Below are 19,830 nucleotides of genomic sequence, written 5' to 3'. Positions count from 1 at the left end.
GCATACATTGCATAATGGGAGATCCGTCCACCTCTTTGACAAGCATAACAGATCTGGATCACAAATGTGTAATAGGGCATGTTTAGGATAAATGTGAAATTGGTGTAAGTAGCGAAGAAAAAGGAAAGGGCAAGGTTTGTGAGCAGAGGTAACTTTCCTTAAGCATAGTATAAGGGCTAGAAATTAAAGTTGTTAAAATTAGGGACTCTTGTTAAAGTATTGCTGTATGTGCTTTGGGTTTTTTCAAAAACTGCCTTTGTGAAGTTTTAGTTTCTGAAGTAGAAGACCTGCTCTCTTTTTTTTTGCTATATCACATGCAGGCAGTTACAGAGAAGACAGCTTACCCTTTGAGTATGGAAAATCCAAAATCACGTGATAACGGGAATAAAAATTCAGCTTTCTGCACGAACAACAGATAAGACTTTTGTTTTAACCTTTCACGCTACCCTTTAAAATCTCCCCGGAAGATTTTACAAGAACAGAAAAATTTTAAGACCTGTAGGATTTCTTCATAATCCCTTAATGAAAAACACAAGGCACTCCTTATTGCAGTGTCTTGTATAACTGTAAAATAGAGAAAAATGTAACTTTTCAGGCAGCGTTCTGGTGAAGCAAGTCATATTGAAGAACCCAGCATTAGTTCTGTGGGAAAGGAAAATAAAGATGTTTCATAGCACTGGAGTGCTGAAATATTTAATTATAGGCATAGTAGCATTACCCATTCTGAAATAAAGAGTGAACCTTTGCAACAAAGTCAGCTGGTCTTCAGGCTTCTGTTAAGTTGCAGATAGGAGAGGAAGTCTTGAGATCTTGAAGAAAGGAGAGGAAGAATTTTTTTTCCACATAGAATTTCAGGGAATCATTTCTTCAGGAGCTTCTTTCTTTATGTTATGATCCTGTTAAGTCAACAACAACAAGGCTCTGTTCCACAAGGGAAGCAAGCTTAAGACCAAGCGTCATCAACACATAAGTTTCCAGGTCTCACTGCTGAAGCTCTTGGTAGTTTTGGAAAGACATGTTAATGCTGACAAAACCCCAACTTTATCAACAAGGGAGGTTGAGCGCATTTATAATTTAATTTAGAGAATTGATGTACGCTTATCTATTCTGTCAGTTCTCCATCTCTAAGGCTTTTATACGTTAGATAGCCCAGTAAGGTTAGTAGGCTGATCGAACCAAGAACTGTTATATTTCAACATTTACACAAAACATTTTATTTCCAAATGGACTCTGAAACTTCCTGTGAGTTGCTGGTCACAGAAAACTATGCTCTATAAAAAAAGCAAACAAACAAAAAACCTTGTTAGTCCTGTGTTGGGCCAAAGTAGAGAAGAAATGGACATTTCTGGAAAATATGCCTTTGTTGCACAGGTCAGTACGGGTTGTGCTCTCCTTCATTTCCTTTACATAGCTATTGCAAATCGGTACTGTAACTCATGACTTACCCATGTACCCACGCTGAATTTTACAATGTTCTGGAGTGGCATTGGATCCTCCCAAGTTTGGATGTTGTGAACTGAGATGCCAGTAGTGCTCGCATGGCAGAAATAAAGACTAGAAGCCTGTGATTTGCTTTAGGAGATTGAGATCCTGATGCCTGTGCGGTGACAGCAACACAACTGCTAAATTGATGCACATGCTGGGAATCAGCTTGCATTTAATTTTTTGCTTTGTTGTCCCTGTCTGCAACTTATTTGTCCAAAGTTCAGCATATGCTACTTTTGACACTTGCATGTAATATGTATACAAGCTTAGGACTTATGTTCAGTTGTCTCACTCTCTTTCCTATATTCTCACACCAGCGTCTCTAAAATATGATGAAATAAATTCAGTCATGACGTAAAAGCTCATGCCTAGAGGAGTATGGTCTAATAGTTCTGAAAAAATGATTGCACTTAGTTACAAGAATGAGGAAAATGGCTAAAGTGCTTACAAGTTTCATGAAACCCTTTCTTTTGCTCTGTGGCTTCTACTGAAGTGTGACAGTTGCAGCACTTCACTATTGTTGCTGTTGCCACCAATATAAGATACGTTGTGGTACAGAAGTCATAGTAGATTTCAGAGTTTCTATCAAATCTCTCTTTTTGTCACAAAATTTATGTTTGTGGCATTGCTGGGGGGAAGAATGTCCTGCTGAGGGTTTTGCAGGTTAGTGTTTTTTTCAAATTTTCTTGAAAAGGGTCAGGACCACTGTGGCTTCATATGAGAAGTTCTGTAGCTATGCTTCTGTTGTCATTTATGTTCAATGTATTCAAGTGAATGTTTTTGGCTTTGTTGTTTCTTTTGGACAGATTTGGGATCTTTGGATCTTGGAATGACTTTTTCTTCAGAGTCTTGAGCAAGTTTCCATCCCAGACACAGTGCTTATCTACTTAGGGTATTATTCTAAAAAAATAGTAAGATTAAGTGGAAATGTCAAAGTGGAGCGTGGAAGTGACTGTTAATTCACAAATCTGTGCTTGGGACTATGATTTTTCTACAGGTAGATTATAAGGGATGGAGGTAGAAGAGCAGTCCTTAGATTTGACCAGGGATAGCTTTGGTAGAGGCTTGAATGTCAAACCACTTTATATCCAGAGGATATAAAGAAGGAGGAAGTTAAATATGAAATGTAAATTGCACGTACAAAAGCAAAGAAGGTGAGCGGATGGGATGGCAGATCAGAGAAACACAGCTCCATTTGGGCCCCATTGTGCCCATCAACACTACAATGTTCTGTCGTTTCTTTCTCCTTCAGCACTTTACTTTTTGGCCTCTTTTTGAGAAAAAAAAAAAAAAACAAAAAACAAAAAGCAGAGTATCGCAGGCTTTTTCTACACATCAGAAATAACTTCTTATGCTTTAAAGGAGAGGTATTAATTTTTTTTACCCACAGAATGACAGAGATATTCACACCCTACCAAGAAGAATGGGTGAAAAGCCAAAAACGTATGGGTTTTCCTTTGATATGAAAATATTTGCACAGCTCTTATAAAGATTTAGAGCTTTAGTTTACAAGATAGCACCCCCGTTGTTAATCCCATCTGTACTCTGTGGGATATCTCGAGTGACATACCACTAACGTTTGTGATAAAAATAGGCTCTTCTACTGAACTGCATTAAGGAACAAAAAGACTTCTGCTGTGGTTAAAGTTACCACATAGTCATACTCATTTACATGCCACTCATGCTGGCCTATCTAAAGTAGAAAACTGTGAATAGGTACAGACAGACTGGGGGAGATGCTTTATGCTGTCCAAAATGGATGCTTGAATCATCGAGGTAGATGTGATGTGAAGGTGGCTTTTTTTTTCGGTTTATACTAATGTGAATAAAATCCGTGATGTAAGTCAATATTGAAGTGTCAGGAGATCAGCAGCATTTGGGAGACATCTCTCCTGAGCACTGTGGGGTTGTTTTATGGAGATTGATGTGGTGACATTTGGAAGCATTACATTTTCCCTTTCAGTTTATGTGAGAGAAGTATTGAAATTATTGATTTGGCTTTGAACATCCATTAATGTCCAATTAGCTTTTACACATGACTGTGTTGTTGGTTTTTTTTGTGTGTGTGTGTGTGTGTTTTTTTTTCTGTGTGTATTATTTTGTATTTTTTTTTCTGCTTAGCTAATGAAACACTCGTTTCAAATAAGTGTTTTGCAACATAGACGTAAAATGCTGTCCTAGCTTTGGAAACTTTCACCATCTTTGCTTTCAAACCTCTCCTTTACTTGCTTACCACGCCCTGCCAAAAAAAAATCCAACCAGCCTTATATATGCACTAGCTGCTGGCCATGTGGGTATTAAATATACCCTGACCCAGAAAGAGCTATTGCCTGCACAGCCCAATGGCTACAGCAGGTAGGATTTAAAGCAAACACACGCTCGCAAATCAAGCCTTTGCTCCAAGGAGCCTTTATTTATACAGAATAGAAAGGAGGAGGCTGTGAGGACAGAGCTATCTCGCAGTGACTGAAGTTTTTTTCCCTTTGAAACTGGGATGTAGTAATTCACATCTCATTTAAACCTGCTGACTGCCGTAAACACTAAGCTGTTACACGGTTTTATGCTTTTCTCTTTCATTTTTATTTCTGTTGTAAGTTTTCTGTTCAAAGTGTTTCATAAGGCAATTTGTTATTTGTTTTCTACATTAGGTATTTGAAACTTTGTATTGAATTAGTATACGTTAGGTGGGAGTAAAAGATGAAAGACTTGGTTTGTTGGAAGGCAGCCGTGGAGCTTTACTGAAAGCAAGTGAAGTTGTTAAATAATTTGGTGGTGGCAAGGCAAGGCTGGCAGGCTTACGGGGGTTTATTTGGGTTGTCTGTAAGGAGCCAGGACAGGCCATCAGTAAGCAGTTCTGGATGGGGGCAACGCAGCATCCAGGTGCCCCCATTATGTGCCTCTCGCCCCACAAGTCTTGAGGGGGCCCGCTGCAGGAGTGGTGGTGGAGCTGATGCCCGCTTCTGTGGGGGAGCATGCATTAAGGGTCTTGATGACATGGGTCGGGAACTGTATTTCTGACCATATTTCATGCCCATGGTCTGGAAGTGGTGGTATGCCATGTTTAAGCTGAATATATCCATGTGTTAGTGTAAGGCCTGCAGGATCTGGCGTGGGCATTGCAGCCTCAGCGATTACAGTAGAGTATTAAAGAGTTGTGATCATCACAGGTGCAGTTAGAAGCTTTTGTTTTGAACTGTTCATCTTTTTAAACTTAATACAATCTGTTTTTCTTACTTTTTTTTTACAAAACCAAACCAAACCTTTGTCTGTTGGTCAACAGGCATCAGAGGAAGTATCAAAATCCCTTCAAGCAATGAAGGAAATTCTTTGTGGGACCACGGACAAGGAGCCACCTACAGAAGTAGTGGCTCAGCTGGCACAAGAATTATACAACAGTGGCCTTCTGGTGACGCTTATTGCCAACCTGCAGCTGATAGATTTTGAGGTACGTCAATATACACGAACCTTATCTCCCTTGTCTAGCGTTGTCTGTGATGATAGCTGTGTTTTTCTGAAGCCTAAATAATTCTATTGCACTTGAAACATAGCTGCACCATTTCTCACATGCTGAAGAAGGTAGTTGTAGGTTGTTCAGTACACCGACAGATGTGTTCGTATACAATAAGTATATGCAGTGCATCTGATTTAAATTTTTTTCCTTATAAACAAGAAAGAAATATTACTATGCGAATCCAAACAAGATAGGAAATGATGCTGAGAATACTGTTTATGACCTTGCAAGCTGTGGTGATTAACCTCTTACTTTGGGACACTGCAACAAGAGTCAACCACTACCTCTGAAGCGTGTCTGATTTAGAAGGGTTTCAGTGACATGGAGTGAAAATAATTGTAAGCATGGGAAAATCTCTTACGAAAAAGACTGAAAAAAAATAAGGTGGTTTAGATGAGAGGAAAAGTATTGCAAAAGCTCTTGAAAACTGCCAGCAGGTGGCAAGGTAAATTGGATGGCCCCCACTTAACTTTTTTGATTAAAGAAGAAAAGAATATATGTATTATCTTCCAGCAGAAAATAAATAAATAAGTACTGTGCAATTATATAGTCCGTGGAACTCATGGCCAGTTCTGTTGTTAAAGCTAAGAACTTAGTAGAATTAAGATAACTGAACTTCCACATAATTAAAGAGAAAAAGAGTTTCAGTAAAAACAGGTTACAGCAATTCAGAATAAATATAAACCCTTTTAATTAACCTTTAGCTGCTATGGACAGGGAGGAAACTTCATCACTGCCAGGACATAATGGTATTTCTGTGGTCCAAGGTCAGCTGGGACGCTGGCCTCTAAGGGCTTCTGTGCATTTTCTGTGGTTCGCTGGCACTGATGAATTGTCAGAAGTGTCTGAGTATCTCCCAGCAGACTGAAATCCCTGGTTCCCAGGAATCAAACCTCTTCCACTGAGGTCTGAAGCCAGGGCAGTATCCAGTGTGTAGGGCAAGGTTCCTTTTGAATTTAAAAAGCAGCTCCTTGGGGAGGTCACCTGATGTTTTCAGAGTCACCTTTTATGATATTTACTTTCTTGTGTAAGATTTATCCCATTATTGAAGTCATTTGTTGTTACTTCATTTCTCTTTCCATTTTGAAAATTAATGAAAAGGAGGAATGATGGGAGATTTGTGGTTGCTTTTGCCTCTTCTTCCTCCTGTCCCCAGTAAAGCCAGCATTCAAGGGACTGATTGATTTTCTATTAGTTCTTGAAATGTTGTTAGTGAAGTTCTGTCATTCTTCTTAAGGTCTTGAGTTCAGGAGGTTTATGCTAGAATTTCTTCAGATCTTTTCAATTCTCATCTCCCCACAGTAACTGTTAAATGCCTTAAGTACAAAAAAATCCACACAAAACCATAACCCCCCAAAAATCATACACGTATTTTATATTTATATATTCTTTAAGAAAATAAGAGGGAGGGAAGAGAAGATACTGTTAGCAAATATACCGGAGAAGGGAAACTACTGGATTTTTCCAGTTGCCTGACAATCTGCATTGCTCTGTCAGGCAAAAAAAAATCCTAAATAGCTTTTATTGAAAAACAGATTTTTCCATGATAAAACCTTTTCAATCATTTAGCAAAACTGTTCAACATACTCTTCAGTAGAAATTAAATACCATTGAAAAAGAGCGTAGGAAGAGAATATGCTGCCTTGTCATCATATTCCCATAGACATTTTTATTTTATCAACTTTTTTGCTTATTTTGTTGTATTGTCCACAGCTAATATTTATTTTGTTGTTGTTGTTGTTGTTGTTTTTTCATTAAACAAGCAATGTAATCACTTTTTAACGTGCAAATTAGGTTTTTGATCTGTATGTTACGGTAGAAATCAAAATAACCAATTCTTGAAAATCTGATTCTTGAAGGAGATAATATTTATGTAAATTACTTCATTTTGTCCTGACTCCCTTTCTCCTCCTCACTACTCCCCACCATCCCAAAAATTGTTGAACCTGCTGGCCACTTTGAACTTAATTTTTGCGTAGTTGAACTAACCTTTGAAGATTTGATTTCAAAGACTTCGTTAAACTTTATGGCTGTTTAGAAGAGAGACAGGAGCTAATGCCCCCACTTAGAAAAAAAGCAAAAGCACAGACTAAAGTTCTGCCTGTCTCATTGTTTTTCATCTGCCAGTATGCTTTACAGCACATTTGGCAGGGGTACGTGTGTATAGAGGACATTCTCATGTCCTTCCATACCTGCATTAAACATCTATAAAAACCAGAGGTTTGTTGCTTCTGCCACTCAAGAAACAATATAATTTTAGTTAGGCATTTGAACAGGTTGCCCAGGGAGGTGGTGGAGTCACCTCCTGGGGGTGCTCAAGGAAATGTTGGACGTGTTGCTTAGGGACATGTTTTGGTGGGTGACATTGGTGGTAGGGGGATGGTTGGAGAAGATGATCTTGGAGAGCTTTTCCAACCTTAATGGTTCTGTGGTTCTATATAATTTTGCTGATAATACTGTCAAGAAGCACTAACATTGGGTTTGAGCAAGAGCTCAGAATCAAGATCAGACTGAATAGATTTTTGCAAATTTAGAACATGAAATTTGTTGTTGAACTTTGAAGAGTTGAGGCAAACGTGCGTTCCAAAGAAGTCTATAAAAAAAAAAAAAAAAAAAAAACAAAAACAAAGACGTTATTAATAACTGCATATAAGCCTAGTGGTTTACAAGCTGTAAGCCCATAAAAAGGACAGTAAATAGCCACAAGCCCAGCACTGGCAACATTGGACGATTTCTCTCACTTTATCATCAGATAGGAGCTAAACTGCAACATAGGTATTATGCGATTTGTTATTCATATGACAGCATCTTCTGAGGTTTTTCTTTTTGTTTGTTCTTGTCTAGCCATTGTGCTCTCAGTGCTGCCTTATCTTGTGCTTCAGTTGTCATATGTATTTCATTATAAGGCAAACTCAAACTGCAGATCCAAGTGAGAAGCATTGCAAAACTATTCCTACAATTTTTATGGATGTCTGATGGTGAGGGAAGTCTGCTTTGGTTTCCTCCTATCTGCCTCTGTTTCCCTGAGAAGAACTCGGAGAGACCAGCTTCTTTCCTGATCACTGGTCTCTGGAAAATATGCTGCTATGAGATATAATGCTGTAGTACACCTAGTATTAAGTGACTAGTATAAAATTTGGCGTAGCAGAAAGAATCACTTAATTTGGGGCCATTTTTATCTCTCCCCTGTCGATAGCTCTTCTCTTTCTGGATTGCTTTTGTTTTGGAGTAACTGCCAAAGCCGCTGGGGATCACACGATTCCAGACATATGTTATGGGTGTTGGAAAGATAGGGAGAATGGGGCATCTTTATAAAGAATTAGCTTAATTAAGAGAATGTCCAGAGGTCAAAAGTGCTGCAGACAAAGGCAGGTGGATTGGCCTTGTCTGATTTGATCCTCCTATTTAATTCCCCGAGCCCCCAGGCCAGCTGGGTTGGAACGAGTAGGAAAGCAGAATATTTTGTGTTTCTCAGCAGTGATTTATTTGCAGAGGTGAAACCAGGGAATTTCTCTCTGTGTGAAACTGTCTGTGCCTTGGCTTAAAACACTCAATAATTCCTTCGCCAAGGAATGTTTGTCCTCTCAAGACAGATCAATGAGCACGTTGAGATTATAAGCAACCTTTTGGTTGAGCTCGCCCTGTGCATAGTGACCTGCTGTATACTCAGTGCCTTGGTTACTGGCCATTAGCGTGGCGGTCTCTCCCCTCTATTAATTGCACCCATCAACTTGTCTCTTTACGGCCAGGGGAGAAAGCGGTGGGGAGGAAGAAGACTTACAAAGCAAGTTGCATTGGCAAGCTCTGTAGCTGAATAGAGCGTAATCTGGAAGGGCTTTCCGAAAAGTTATCTGCACGGAGAAGTATGCAAAGACAAAAGATGACTGTACAGATGTGTGGAGTCCTAGATGGAGGAGAAATTTAGGAGAAACTTAAGGATCCTTCCTGTATTACTTGTGACTGTGTGGTGGTTTTACCGTGCTAGGCAGTTGAACACCACAACCGCTCTCTCACTCCCCCTCCTCAGATGAGGAGGGGAAGAAGTAAAGAAAAGAACAACTCACGGGTTGAGATAAGGATGATTTAATTAAAAAGGGGAAAAATATATATATATATATATATATAATTAAGGAAATATTATTATTAATTAAACAATTCAACTAAAGGGAAAAAAGGGAAAGGGGAAAAGGGAGGGGGAAAGGGAATAACTAAACAAAACAAGTAAAGGCTATGTGGAAGTGCAGAGGAAAGAAATTACTCTCTACTTCCCACAAATGAGCGATGCTTGACCACGTCCTTGAAGCAGGGCCTCAACGCACGTAGCCAGTGTTCGGGAGGAGGACAGACGTTTTCGCAACGAGAGCCCACCCCTCCCCTCTTCTTCCTTTTTCCACCTTTTATTGCTGAGTGTGACATCATATGGTATGGAATATCCCTTTGGTTGGTTTAGGTCAGCTGCCCTGCTGATGTTTCTTTCTCACTTTTTGCCCACCCCCTAGGAGGGTCAGAGAGAGTCCTGATGCTGTGCCAGCACTTCTCAGCAGCAGACACAACACTGGTGTGATACCACTGCTGTTCTAGCTACAAGTGCAGAGCGCAGCACTGTATGGGCTGCTGCAGGGAAAGTTAACATCCCAGCCAGACCCAGTACAGACTGAAGCTGGGACATGTATGTGACACAGCCTTCTTATCAATAGCAATTATTTCATTCTGCATGGTGAAGTAAGAGGTCCAGTTTTAAATTTAACCCTGATTTTTCAAGATTGCAATCACATTTGCATTGATGATATTCAAATAATGAAAAGCTTTAGCTTTATAAAGCTAGGCTGAGTTTTGTTGTACTTGTTTCTAGCTTGACAACTTACATTTGGAGCCTATGGGAGCAATAATACACACTGCAAAAACATGTTTGGCTCAGGGTTGTTGTTTGTTTCTTTAGTACTTTAGTGTTGTTATATGAAATAGCCAGGGAGTTGCTCAACAGAATAAAGAGGGTACACATCTTCATCTAGAGAAGGAGAAAAAAAAGGTATAAATGGGTGTGTGTGGGATCGGTATTCTTCAGAGCCACCCGAGGGAGGAAGCCTTCTTACGGAACAGAGGAAAGAGCAAGTGTGACGTGGTGGGACTATGGAGAGTCCCAAAAGGAGGCAGACTTGTTTTTGTTTTAAATTTCATTTCAGCTTTAAATGGGTATTATAGTGAATGGTCATTTACTCATGCTTTTACAGTTGAAGATATGTTTTGCTTCTTTAACAGGGCAAAAAGGACGTTTCCCAGATATTTAACAACATCTTGAGAAGACAAATTGGCACACGCAGCCCTACTGTGGAATACATTAGCGCCCATCCACATATCCTATTCATGCTTCTAAAAGGGTGGGTGCTTTAATTTTCATTAAAGAGCATTGCCTGGAACATACTGGCATTGCAGTTGATCTACTGTCTCACTTTTATTTTATATTTTTAAAAGTATTTTCAGACTTTGTTCCAGATTTCTTTTGTTTCTTTTATATTGACTTTCTTTCTACATGAATGTACACTTTTTAATAACCAAATTATTTTATTTAGCCATTATTTCTTCACCAAACGTCATGTTGGACTAATTATATGCTGCTTGTTTTTGACTGCTCACCATGTGACATGTGACTTCAGTTCTTGCCCTGACCTCTTATGTAGTATTGTTGACAACTGCTGAATTTCATTTAGACCCTTTTGCGTTGCAGGAGGGGATTTATACTGCTCCCTATAAATAACTGCAGTCAAATGCTGGACCACCATGTGGCAGAACACAGAGAAGCCAAAATGCATGAAAAGAATAGTTGTGTCTGTGGGAAAGACTTCTTGAATGCTTGTAGCCACATGTGAATTTCAACTTTAAATTAAGTCAGTAATGAACTCCATGTCTTTCAGTAGTAAAGTAGTAAATCTTTTTTTTTTATTTTTTTATTTTTTTTATTTTTTTATTTTTAAATTTAACCTATGAGGGAATAAGTGCGCAGCCAGTGGTTCCCAAGGTAAGCTGGCCAGGGAGGGGGAGAAGAGTGGAGAGGACATCAGCCATAGTTACATTCAGGAACGCACATGTGTTGGCCTTAAACTCTTGAGGTTTCTATCCTCTTTGCTTGGCCAAAAGTGCCTTCCATTTAGCAAGAATCTTTGCTTTTCCAACACTCAGTCTACTGTTTTCTGTGGTTTTCTTTTGGCCTTAGGATTTTGTTTATTTTTCTCTAAGGAAAGAAGAATATATGTCATTGGGATTAAAGAGCTAATGTTGAAATAAGTGCATTCATTAGCTGACCAGTATGAAACAATGAGCGCTCTCATAGCAGTTACCTGGTTATGCTAGTAACAACCATTTGAAAAATATGGTATAGGCCTTTTAAACTAATGGTACTTACAATAATATACTTTTTTAATGTGTTTCTTGCTCATGAGGCTTTAGATTGGCATTTTAACCATTCACTCTGCTATCGGTGTTAGGAAAATACTTAAGCCCTATCTAAGATTTGTGCATAACAAGAATGCAGCCCCAGGGGGTAAAATCCCTTCCAGCCAGCCTTCGCCTCTGCCAAGGACAGACCTGAGTGAGTGATCCTGGCCTCCCTTGGAGTCAGGGGAAATAGGCACGTCTGGAGCCTGATTCCTCTAAACCAGCTATTTGCCTCAAAACTGGCGACGTTCCAGCGCAGCTGAGCAGGAAAAGAAAAGTAATCGAGCGAACTAATTTCTACCAGGGATTTAAAGAAGTCTGAGTCTGTCATTGAATGTGGTGTCAAAACTCTTGTTTGCTCTGATAAGAGATCCTGGTCTGGACCCACTGCTCTTCCCAGCAGCAGGGTGGTGGGGAACCAGGGCAGGTCGCTCTTCTGACCTAGGTCTTGCTCTTAAAAGTATCATGCTTCATTGTATTTTTGCTTTAATTTTGAAACTTTGACTTGTTTTGTGTTACTAAGCACGAGCATCTTTGGAAAGGAAGCCAGTAAGCCAGTTAAATAGATTTTGTTTTCATTTGTTCATTAAAATTCAACATTTATATGAACCTCAAACTATTTATTTCAGAACAGTGATGATAGTTCTCTCAGTCATTGTTAAGTTGTACAACTGTTTTCAATTTCATATAGAGATGCAATCAGTTTCTTCCCTTTCCTGACTTTTAGATTTCCTTCTCTCCTTTTCACTCATTTTGGTTTTGCACATTGCGTGTGCATCTCTGCCATATGTCTCGGCTTTATTTAAAGCTAGAAAATATTTTTGGATCACGTCCCAGATATTCTTTGGCATCTGTAGCAACCAAGAATATTAAAATGATAGTAAAAATTTCATGTTATGCATATGTGCTGCTGATGGACATGTCACTGTAGGTGACCTGAGCCAGTGGATGTATTTAAGTGGCATCATTTACGTGCTTTTCTGAAGTGGGTGCTGCAGCATGTCCATGTTAGTTTGGATCTCTGGCTCCTTGTTCTTGATGTCTTGGCTATCTCTTCACAGCACCACGCTCTATCAGAATTGCCATTTTACAAGTTTTTCCTGTGAAAATGCTATTGAATTCTTCAGCAGTACTCCAGAAAAGGGTCACTGAGCACTAATGGTATCTGAAAGGTTGCTGTGTCATGATGTCAAATACCCTGCTCTCTCACCTAACCCACACAGGTCCACTGCCAGGGCTGCCTAAAAAAAACAGTACTTCAAATACATACCTAAAGTAAGGGTAGGTTCCCTTATGAGCAGCTTGCTGGGTGCAGGCAGTGCGTGGTGCTTGTGCCCAGTGAATTGTGAGTACTTAGTGGTAAACACCCCCACTTGAAAATGTGACTTGAGGACATGTTTTCATATTTATTTAATACTAAGTGAATATATATGAAACTGAAATCTGCTTAAAGGAAAGTGGGTTTGGCTCACTTGTACCTTTTCGTGTTTGTTATATGACATTATTTGGAGAGAAAAAAAAATATTTCAACCATGACCGTAAAAGAAACAGCCTGGGACTATTGTGAAGGCTTGTCATTGTTTTACTTGTATTGGATGCAAAATTTCCTCTGCCCCCTGACAGTCAGTTCCCAACAGTATCAACAAAAGGTTGCTTTTTCGTTGCATAATGCGAGCTCTGTTGAGTGGGAAGGATCCTGAATCAGGGCTCCCTCCCAGTATTTCCTGCCTAATACTCCAGTGGCACTGCCAGTTTGAGATAATTGTTCCTACCTTTTAGGCTTCATTTTACTTGTTGGCTACTCCCTCCTAGATTCTCGGTTTCAGAAAAAAACATGTAGCACATAGTTCACTACTTACTACTTTTTGTTTTTGTTTTTGTAAGTGAATTGACTTTTCTGCTGCATGAACGCTTGCTTTTATGGTATCTTCTGTACGAGCAGGCTCTGTGTATGAGTAGGATTTTAGATGAATACAATGTTTGGTATATAGAGTGTCTGATCTATTTGGACCAAATTTGAGCCAAGCCTTTCTCTGGTGTAAGCATATTGCATTAGCCCGAGAATAATTTGGTCCTTTATAATTTGTTTTTCCTTTTCTAGTATAGTCACTATAGCAGACTTGAAGTTTGTGGCACTGTTTTCATCGTTTCTCATAAGTTACACATTTATAAGACCTTTCATGAATATATATATCATGATGCATGTGATCTCTGAAGTGCTCAGTCACTGCCCAGGGCTGTGTTGATCTCTTCATATCATAGTGCAGGTAAAGCTTTAATAGTATGTTTTCTGTAGTTGCAGAATTCCTTGAGTTAAGATAAACTCAAGCTAAAGATGTTAGTTTAAAAGAAGATCAGAGTATATCTGTCTGTCAAGACCATCTGTCTTCCAGGCTTGATGTCCTCGTAATCTCCTTCCCATGCATCCATATCTTCTACCGTCTTCTGCACTAGCCACATAAGTAGAATTCTGTTTGCTCCACGATGCACCTCTGCTCTCAGTCATGCCTCTTTTATCCTCCACAATAAATGTTTTGAAATATCTCAAGTCTATTATTTCCCTTTCTGGTTGTCCCCAGTGGTCAGTATGTGGGTGTTTCTTTAGGTTGTAAGCTAATCATAACAGAACTCTTTTCTTTTTTTTTTTTTTTTTTTTTTTTTTTTTTTTTTTTTTTTCCTGCATAGAGTAATAATTGCTCTTTAGAAGAGATTTTGAAACACATCTCTATCATTCCTGCCTGATGGCTTGCATGTAAATGTGGGTGCAGATAACGTCCTGGTTATGACTGGGCAGCCTATAAACTTCTTCCAGGCATAATCCAGGAGCCAAACCCAACTTCCCTCGCTTATGTGAACAGTCAAAGGTCCATAACCCAGCTCTAGATAATGGAGCATTTGACTAAGAATGATTCTGTTGGTGCTTGTGTTTTAAGAAGTTATTGTGCTGGAAACAATGTAATTTGCTTTTATTCCAAACAAAATATTCCTTAGCCAACTATTAAATATTTTCCTGGCTGTGCTCCTAGGAGCAACTCTGCCTCTTTCTGCTTGAAAATTAGTATTCTTGTTAATGGAGTAGAGGAGAGGTGTGCCTTAACAGAAAGCAGCACGTCTGTTGGCTAAAGGCTTTTAAGTTCGTGGTTGCAAATGCTCCCCAAAAGGAAACAAATAGGGGCTTGACTGCGTGCATTTACTTGTGAGGGTGGGAAGTTTCATTTGCCTTTTTGGAATAGTGGTTCATTTTTCATTAAGCCAACTATTGTTGACATCAGGTTGAAGTATGCAGCTCTGGTATGCTCCCAAAACACTAAAATTCTTTTAAATTGCATGCTGGTGGTAAATTTGAGGGCCCACTCACTCACAGCACAGATGGCATTTTGTCTTTTCTTTTTTCTTTTTTTTTTGGCCTAGTGCTAGGAATTAATTGTGAAAAGGAAAAATGATGCTGATAAGCTCTGGGTGATAACACACAGTTCTGATATAGTATAACCAGCTTATTGAAACAGTGTGTGCTTTCTGTCCCCTTGGACTTCATCACTTTCACATGACTGAATATTGTTGGAAGAAGTTCACTTCAAGTCCTTCCTGACTGTTAGATTGCCTTTTTTTTTTTTTTTTTTCCTTCTTCCAAATTGTGTTTCTAACAGTTTTGTTTCAGATTAACTCCAACTTTAAAGACTTTATAGAGATAGAAGATTATCTGAATTCCCTCCCCTCTGCCTCCCTTCCCAAGACTGAGAAGTGTGCTGGCTCCTCTCTGTGACAATGCCTGTGCCATAATGGGATTGTAATTTGGGGAATAAATATTCAACTCCTGAACAAACCCTTTGTCTCTGCAGAGGAGGGATTGAGCAGAATTCCTCCCAATCTGCAGGAAAGATCTTCAGAGCTACAAAAAGCTTAATAATATGTAGATTGCCAGGTTAAACTCTTCCTACCTTCCTCATTAGGCATTATTATTTGAGAGCGACATTCTCTAGAAGAGTGGGAGTTGCTGGGTGGCCATGAGGTGCTGTATTTTTCTTGGATAAACCAAGAAGCTCAGAATTACATCTGAAAAGGGAAGTTATTGTATCTTATGGGCTTTTCTTTCTCATAAATGAAAGAAGGGTGAAGGACTTTTGTTGAAACCTTATGCACTCCCCACAGTCTTCACAGAGTGGAGGTGTAGTGCACATTTACACTGAAATGTGCATTGGCTTGTAAAGGCAGAGGTGAGGAGTGGGAAATGCTGGCAGCTCTGGCATTATGAGCAGCCGTCCTGTAGCTGCTCTGGTTGAGGGACGCCCTGTGCATGTGCTGGGCCCTCTCTGGCACATACTTCCTGTGCTACAAATGTCCCTATTGCTATAAAATTGCCTATTTGTTTTTGGTCTTTTATGGTTTGATCTTTTTTGTTTCCTTCCGTTCTCCAGATACGAATCCCCAAATATTGCCTTACGCTGTGGAATTATGCTGAGAGAGTGTATCCGGCATGAACCATTAGCCAAAATCATACTTTTTTCGGAACAATTCAGAGACTTTTTCAAATATGTGGAAATGTCAACGTTTGATATAGCTTCTGATGCCTTTGCTACATTCAAGGTAAGTTATTTGATACCTGCACGTTAGTCAAAAATGGCATTCTGTCAGTAGCGATCATTGAATATTATATTGCCTTTAAGCTGTTTGGCTTTTTTATTGTTCAGTAAAAGATATAATTAGTCCTTGGTCAGTTTGTAAAAGGAGGCACAGCAGCGATCAAGTCTACAAAGACTTTAATTCAATACAGATTTACATTTCACTGATGTTATTCATCTCGATACCCTCAGGCCTTTAATACGACCATTTAAAGCTCAAATTAATCATGCATTATGTATAGTTATTGTAGACCACATAACCTTTCTTCTCTTTCTAACCTTCCCCTTAAGTAAAACCACTGCCCATCACAACCACAAACAGTAAATAGAAGGAATAATTTGGTTCACTTTTGAAATCCTGTAATTTTTGTTGAGCCTTCTGAGTTTGGCACTTGTGGCTCATGGTTCGGTGTAAGGACCATTCTGCTAAGAGGTGTTAGGTACAAGCACTGCAAAGGTGCTAGCTTGAAGAAGGCCTTGGCATTACAGTGGCCCTAGTTTTGTGTGGTGGTGCAGGGACTTTTGTCTTTTTATTTGAGACTGGTAGCATTGAACATTTTGAAAGGTAAATTAAAGGAGAAAGGTCATGAAACTCTTCTAGTCACAATTAAAACTTTGCCACCTTCCTATCTGCAAGTGACAAATAGGCTTAATTGTTATGGAGAACATGAGGGAAAGCTAGAAAGGGCCAGGTGCCATTTTCTTCTTTGGCTGTAAGTCTGTGGCTGTTGGTGATGCTCTCTTGGTCCCTTCAGTGCAGCAGAAGTGGTCCAAAAGCAGTAGGTAGGATTTGCCTGTCGCTGCAGTGTTGAATGCTGGGATCCATGTGGCCTACGCTCTTTACAGAGTCTGTGTTTTGTACTAAAAATGAAGCTGGGTGAAGCTTGCCAAATTTCTTGGAATTTGTATGTGACCATCATCTTTCCTGCAAAGTGCTAGCATACTCGTTGAGCCAAAATACTCAGGGAAGACTGGTTTATTTCTGAAAAATAACTTAAATGGGAAAATTCTTTTCAGGTAAAGAATTACCTAAATATAGATCTAAATTTTTTTCTCCCCTCTGTCATTGGGTTCTTTGCTGTCATAGGAACGAGTTGTTCATTCTTTATTCTCGGAGATAATTAGCAATATGATTAGATAGATCTCAGAAATAATTGTAAGAAATGTTAGCTCAGCAATTTAACACATACTGAGACCTGGCCTCAGTTTTCACTTACTTGTTGAATGGGGTAGAGATTTGCAGAATGTAAATTGTGTTGTATTCTTAAGTAATGAGTTGATCAGGATTAAAAATTCAAACCACCCATTAATCAATAACAGTATCTTCCAATTGTTTTAAGTTGTGCTGCCATTGTGTTCATTTGGTAAATGTTATGAAAGTGGAAGTAGCACGGAAATCTGGACAAATAAAAATATGTGTATAGGACTGTAGAAAAATTCTGAGCCACAACTGAACTATTTAAATCCTCCATCTCTGGAGTTTTACTCTGTCTTTGGAAGAGTATTTGGAAGAGATCAGAAAAAGTGTTCTTGGACTCTGTTCCCAGTGTGACAGGAGAGATTTGCATAATTTGCCCAGGTCCTGCTCTGAGCATGACAGCGGAACATGTGGTTGAGTGATGGGGATGGTTTTTACCCCAGCCAGGAGGCAGGATGTGGACATGGGTCACTTCAGCTGCAAGAGGGGCTACAGACTGCTGTGACCCTCTCAAGGCGAGAGAGATTGATTGACCTTCATGGATCTACAGCTGTGGAACTTATTTCTGTCCCCTGTGATCCAAGTGTATTTTTAGCAAGATATAAAAATAGGATTCTACATCCTCACGTGCACTGGAAAGAGTGAAGTAAGAGGGCAGTTCATAGGTGAGAAATCATCTCTTAAAATCCTTGGGGCAATCTATAAAACTGCATTTTTTTAAAATTACCTTTTTGCACCTGCTACATGGCCAGTTCTGGAAATAAACCAGCTGTTCATCTCATCTTCTATCTGACTATTACTCTAAAATAACTGGAACAGCAAGAAGTGATATGGAAGCAATTGAATCATGAAATGTGGAGCTACCTCATTTCTAATACCATATAAATAAGTGCTGTCTATGATTGCTTACTGGCTGGATTACTGAACTCTGTGTTTTCAGTTCTGCTTCCCCTGTTTTGGGTTTGCAGTGTTGCCACCAGGGTGTCTGGCTGAGAGCTGAAAGTCTTGGATGTCTACGCACCAGAGGAGGGTTTAATTAAATGTGCATTAAAGCTTGAGGATATTTATAGGAGGAAAGTATTGGAATTTTTGATGAACTTGAGAGGTACTTCTTAATTAAATTCAGCCAGGTGCACAGCAGAGGGGAAACAGAGCTGCTAAAAATGCAGAGGAAAACAGCTTGTATTTAGAGAGTCAGCTGTGGAGGGTACCAGGAGAGGGTGGAAAGAGTGCTGATTGAATGCTGCTGCTCCACACTGTCTTGTGATTTTCTATGAAAAACTCACTTTGGATTATATTCCATTTGTGCCCCCTATTGAAAAATGTTGTACTTGCCTCGTAAGTGCCCTGCATCAAAGCTTGTGAATCACATTTGTTGTGCTCAGCCTTTTAAACTGGTATCATTGCAATCCCACTAAATAAAGGGATGTATTAAAACATAATGTACTGTATTTTGTAGCACTCTGCTTTCCTCTCATAATTGATGGTAAAAATAAATTAAAGGATTAGTATGTAAAGAATTCATTTTATTTGTGATGCTGTAGAGGACGTGGCGATGCATCTACTTCAACAATGCTGTTTAGGTCTCTGACTGTGGTTAAGGAAACCAAGGAAAAGTTGATGAAAAAGATACCAGAAAGTGATTCACTGAAAAAATAGCAACTTGAATGGACCTCATCAGGCATTCATTGTGATCAGTGTTATGCTTTAAACGAGGAAATAAGATAGATACAAATTAAACTTAAATGCCTCAAACTGGCCACTTCAGTTATAGCTATTCATGCAGTGAAGAGACTTGATTTCATCTGGAGCTGAACGTTTGCATCTCTGCTGCTGAGCACCAGCATTCCCATTCTGTAGAGAGGTTGCTCCAATTTAAATCTGAATTGGTTACCCACCTTTTAGGACGGGATGCCTGCTGTGCAACTTCAGCTGTCTAAAAGGTCTCTGCTGCTGCTTGTGTTGGAAAGCCCACCTTGGGCAGAAAAACAGAAGGAATGCATCCCATCTACCTGAGACCCCCCATTTTGGGGATGGAATGGGCATGGAGGGAACCTGAGTTGCTAGCTTAGATATGTGCCCAACTTGTAGGTTTTAAATAAGTAAATGTATATATTCCGTGGTTGAATTTGAGACTGCCTTGTTGCATTCATTGGAGATGAGCAATAGCAATTGATAAAACGTAGCATAATCTTCCAGTCGTGGGGCAGAATGGAGATCCCTTTTGGTTGTGGGACCAAAGCTGATCCCTCCATAAAGGAGGGATCCAAAGGAGGGATCCTTAAAGGAGCGTTCCTCCTTTCCCTCACCCCAGTTTATTGTAAGTACTGTACACAACGACCACAAAAAATAAGGCTAAAATGTGGGAGGAAGAAGGAATATAAAGAGCTTTGGAATAGCTTTATGTTGATTCTGTTCGCACTGAATGAATTCTCCTTAAAATGCTATTAAACACACAACTGAATTCCATGCAGTATCGTTTTTAAATGCTTTTCGTTTATGGAAATCATGCTGGAAATACCTTCTGAAAGGTGAAGTGCTAAAAAAAATACTAAAATGTATTAGAGAATAAAGGGACAATTGAA

At 39.4% G+C, this 19,830-nt stretch overlaps 1 protein-coding gene across 3 annotated transcripts in view; it reads left to right on the top strand.

The window, feature by feature from the left end:
• CAB39L (calcium binding protein 39 like) overlaps positions 1–19,830 on the top strand; it is a 47,198-nt gene that overhangs the window by 16,270 nt on the left and 11,098 nt on the right. For all 3 annotated transcript variants that reach the window (XM_035323161.1, XM_035323166.1, XM_035323173.1), the window contains 3 exons: positions 4,766–4,930; positions 10,256–10,374; positions 15,844–16,012. In XM_035323161.1, coding sequence (XP_035179052.1) covers positions 4,766–4,930; positions 10,256–10,374; positions 15,844–16,012 — 453 coding nt within the window. The remainder of the gene's footprint in view (positions 1–4,765; positions 4,931–10,255; positions 10,375–15,843; positions 16,013–19,830) is intronic.

This window comes from Oxyura jamaicensis, chromosome 1, assembly GCF_011077185.1.
Source record: "Oxyura jamaicensis isolate SHBP4307 breed ruddy duck chromosome 1, BPBGC_Ojam_1.0, whole genome shotgun sequence".
Classification (NCBI taxonomy): domain Eukaryota; kingdom Metazoa; phylum Chordata; class Aves; order Anseriformes; family Anatidae; genus Oxyura; species Oxyura jamaicensis.
Note: the sequence above shows the minus strand (reverse complement) of the source record. Positions and strands in the feature narration are given on the sequence as shown.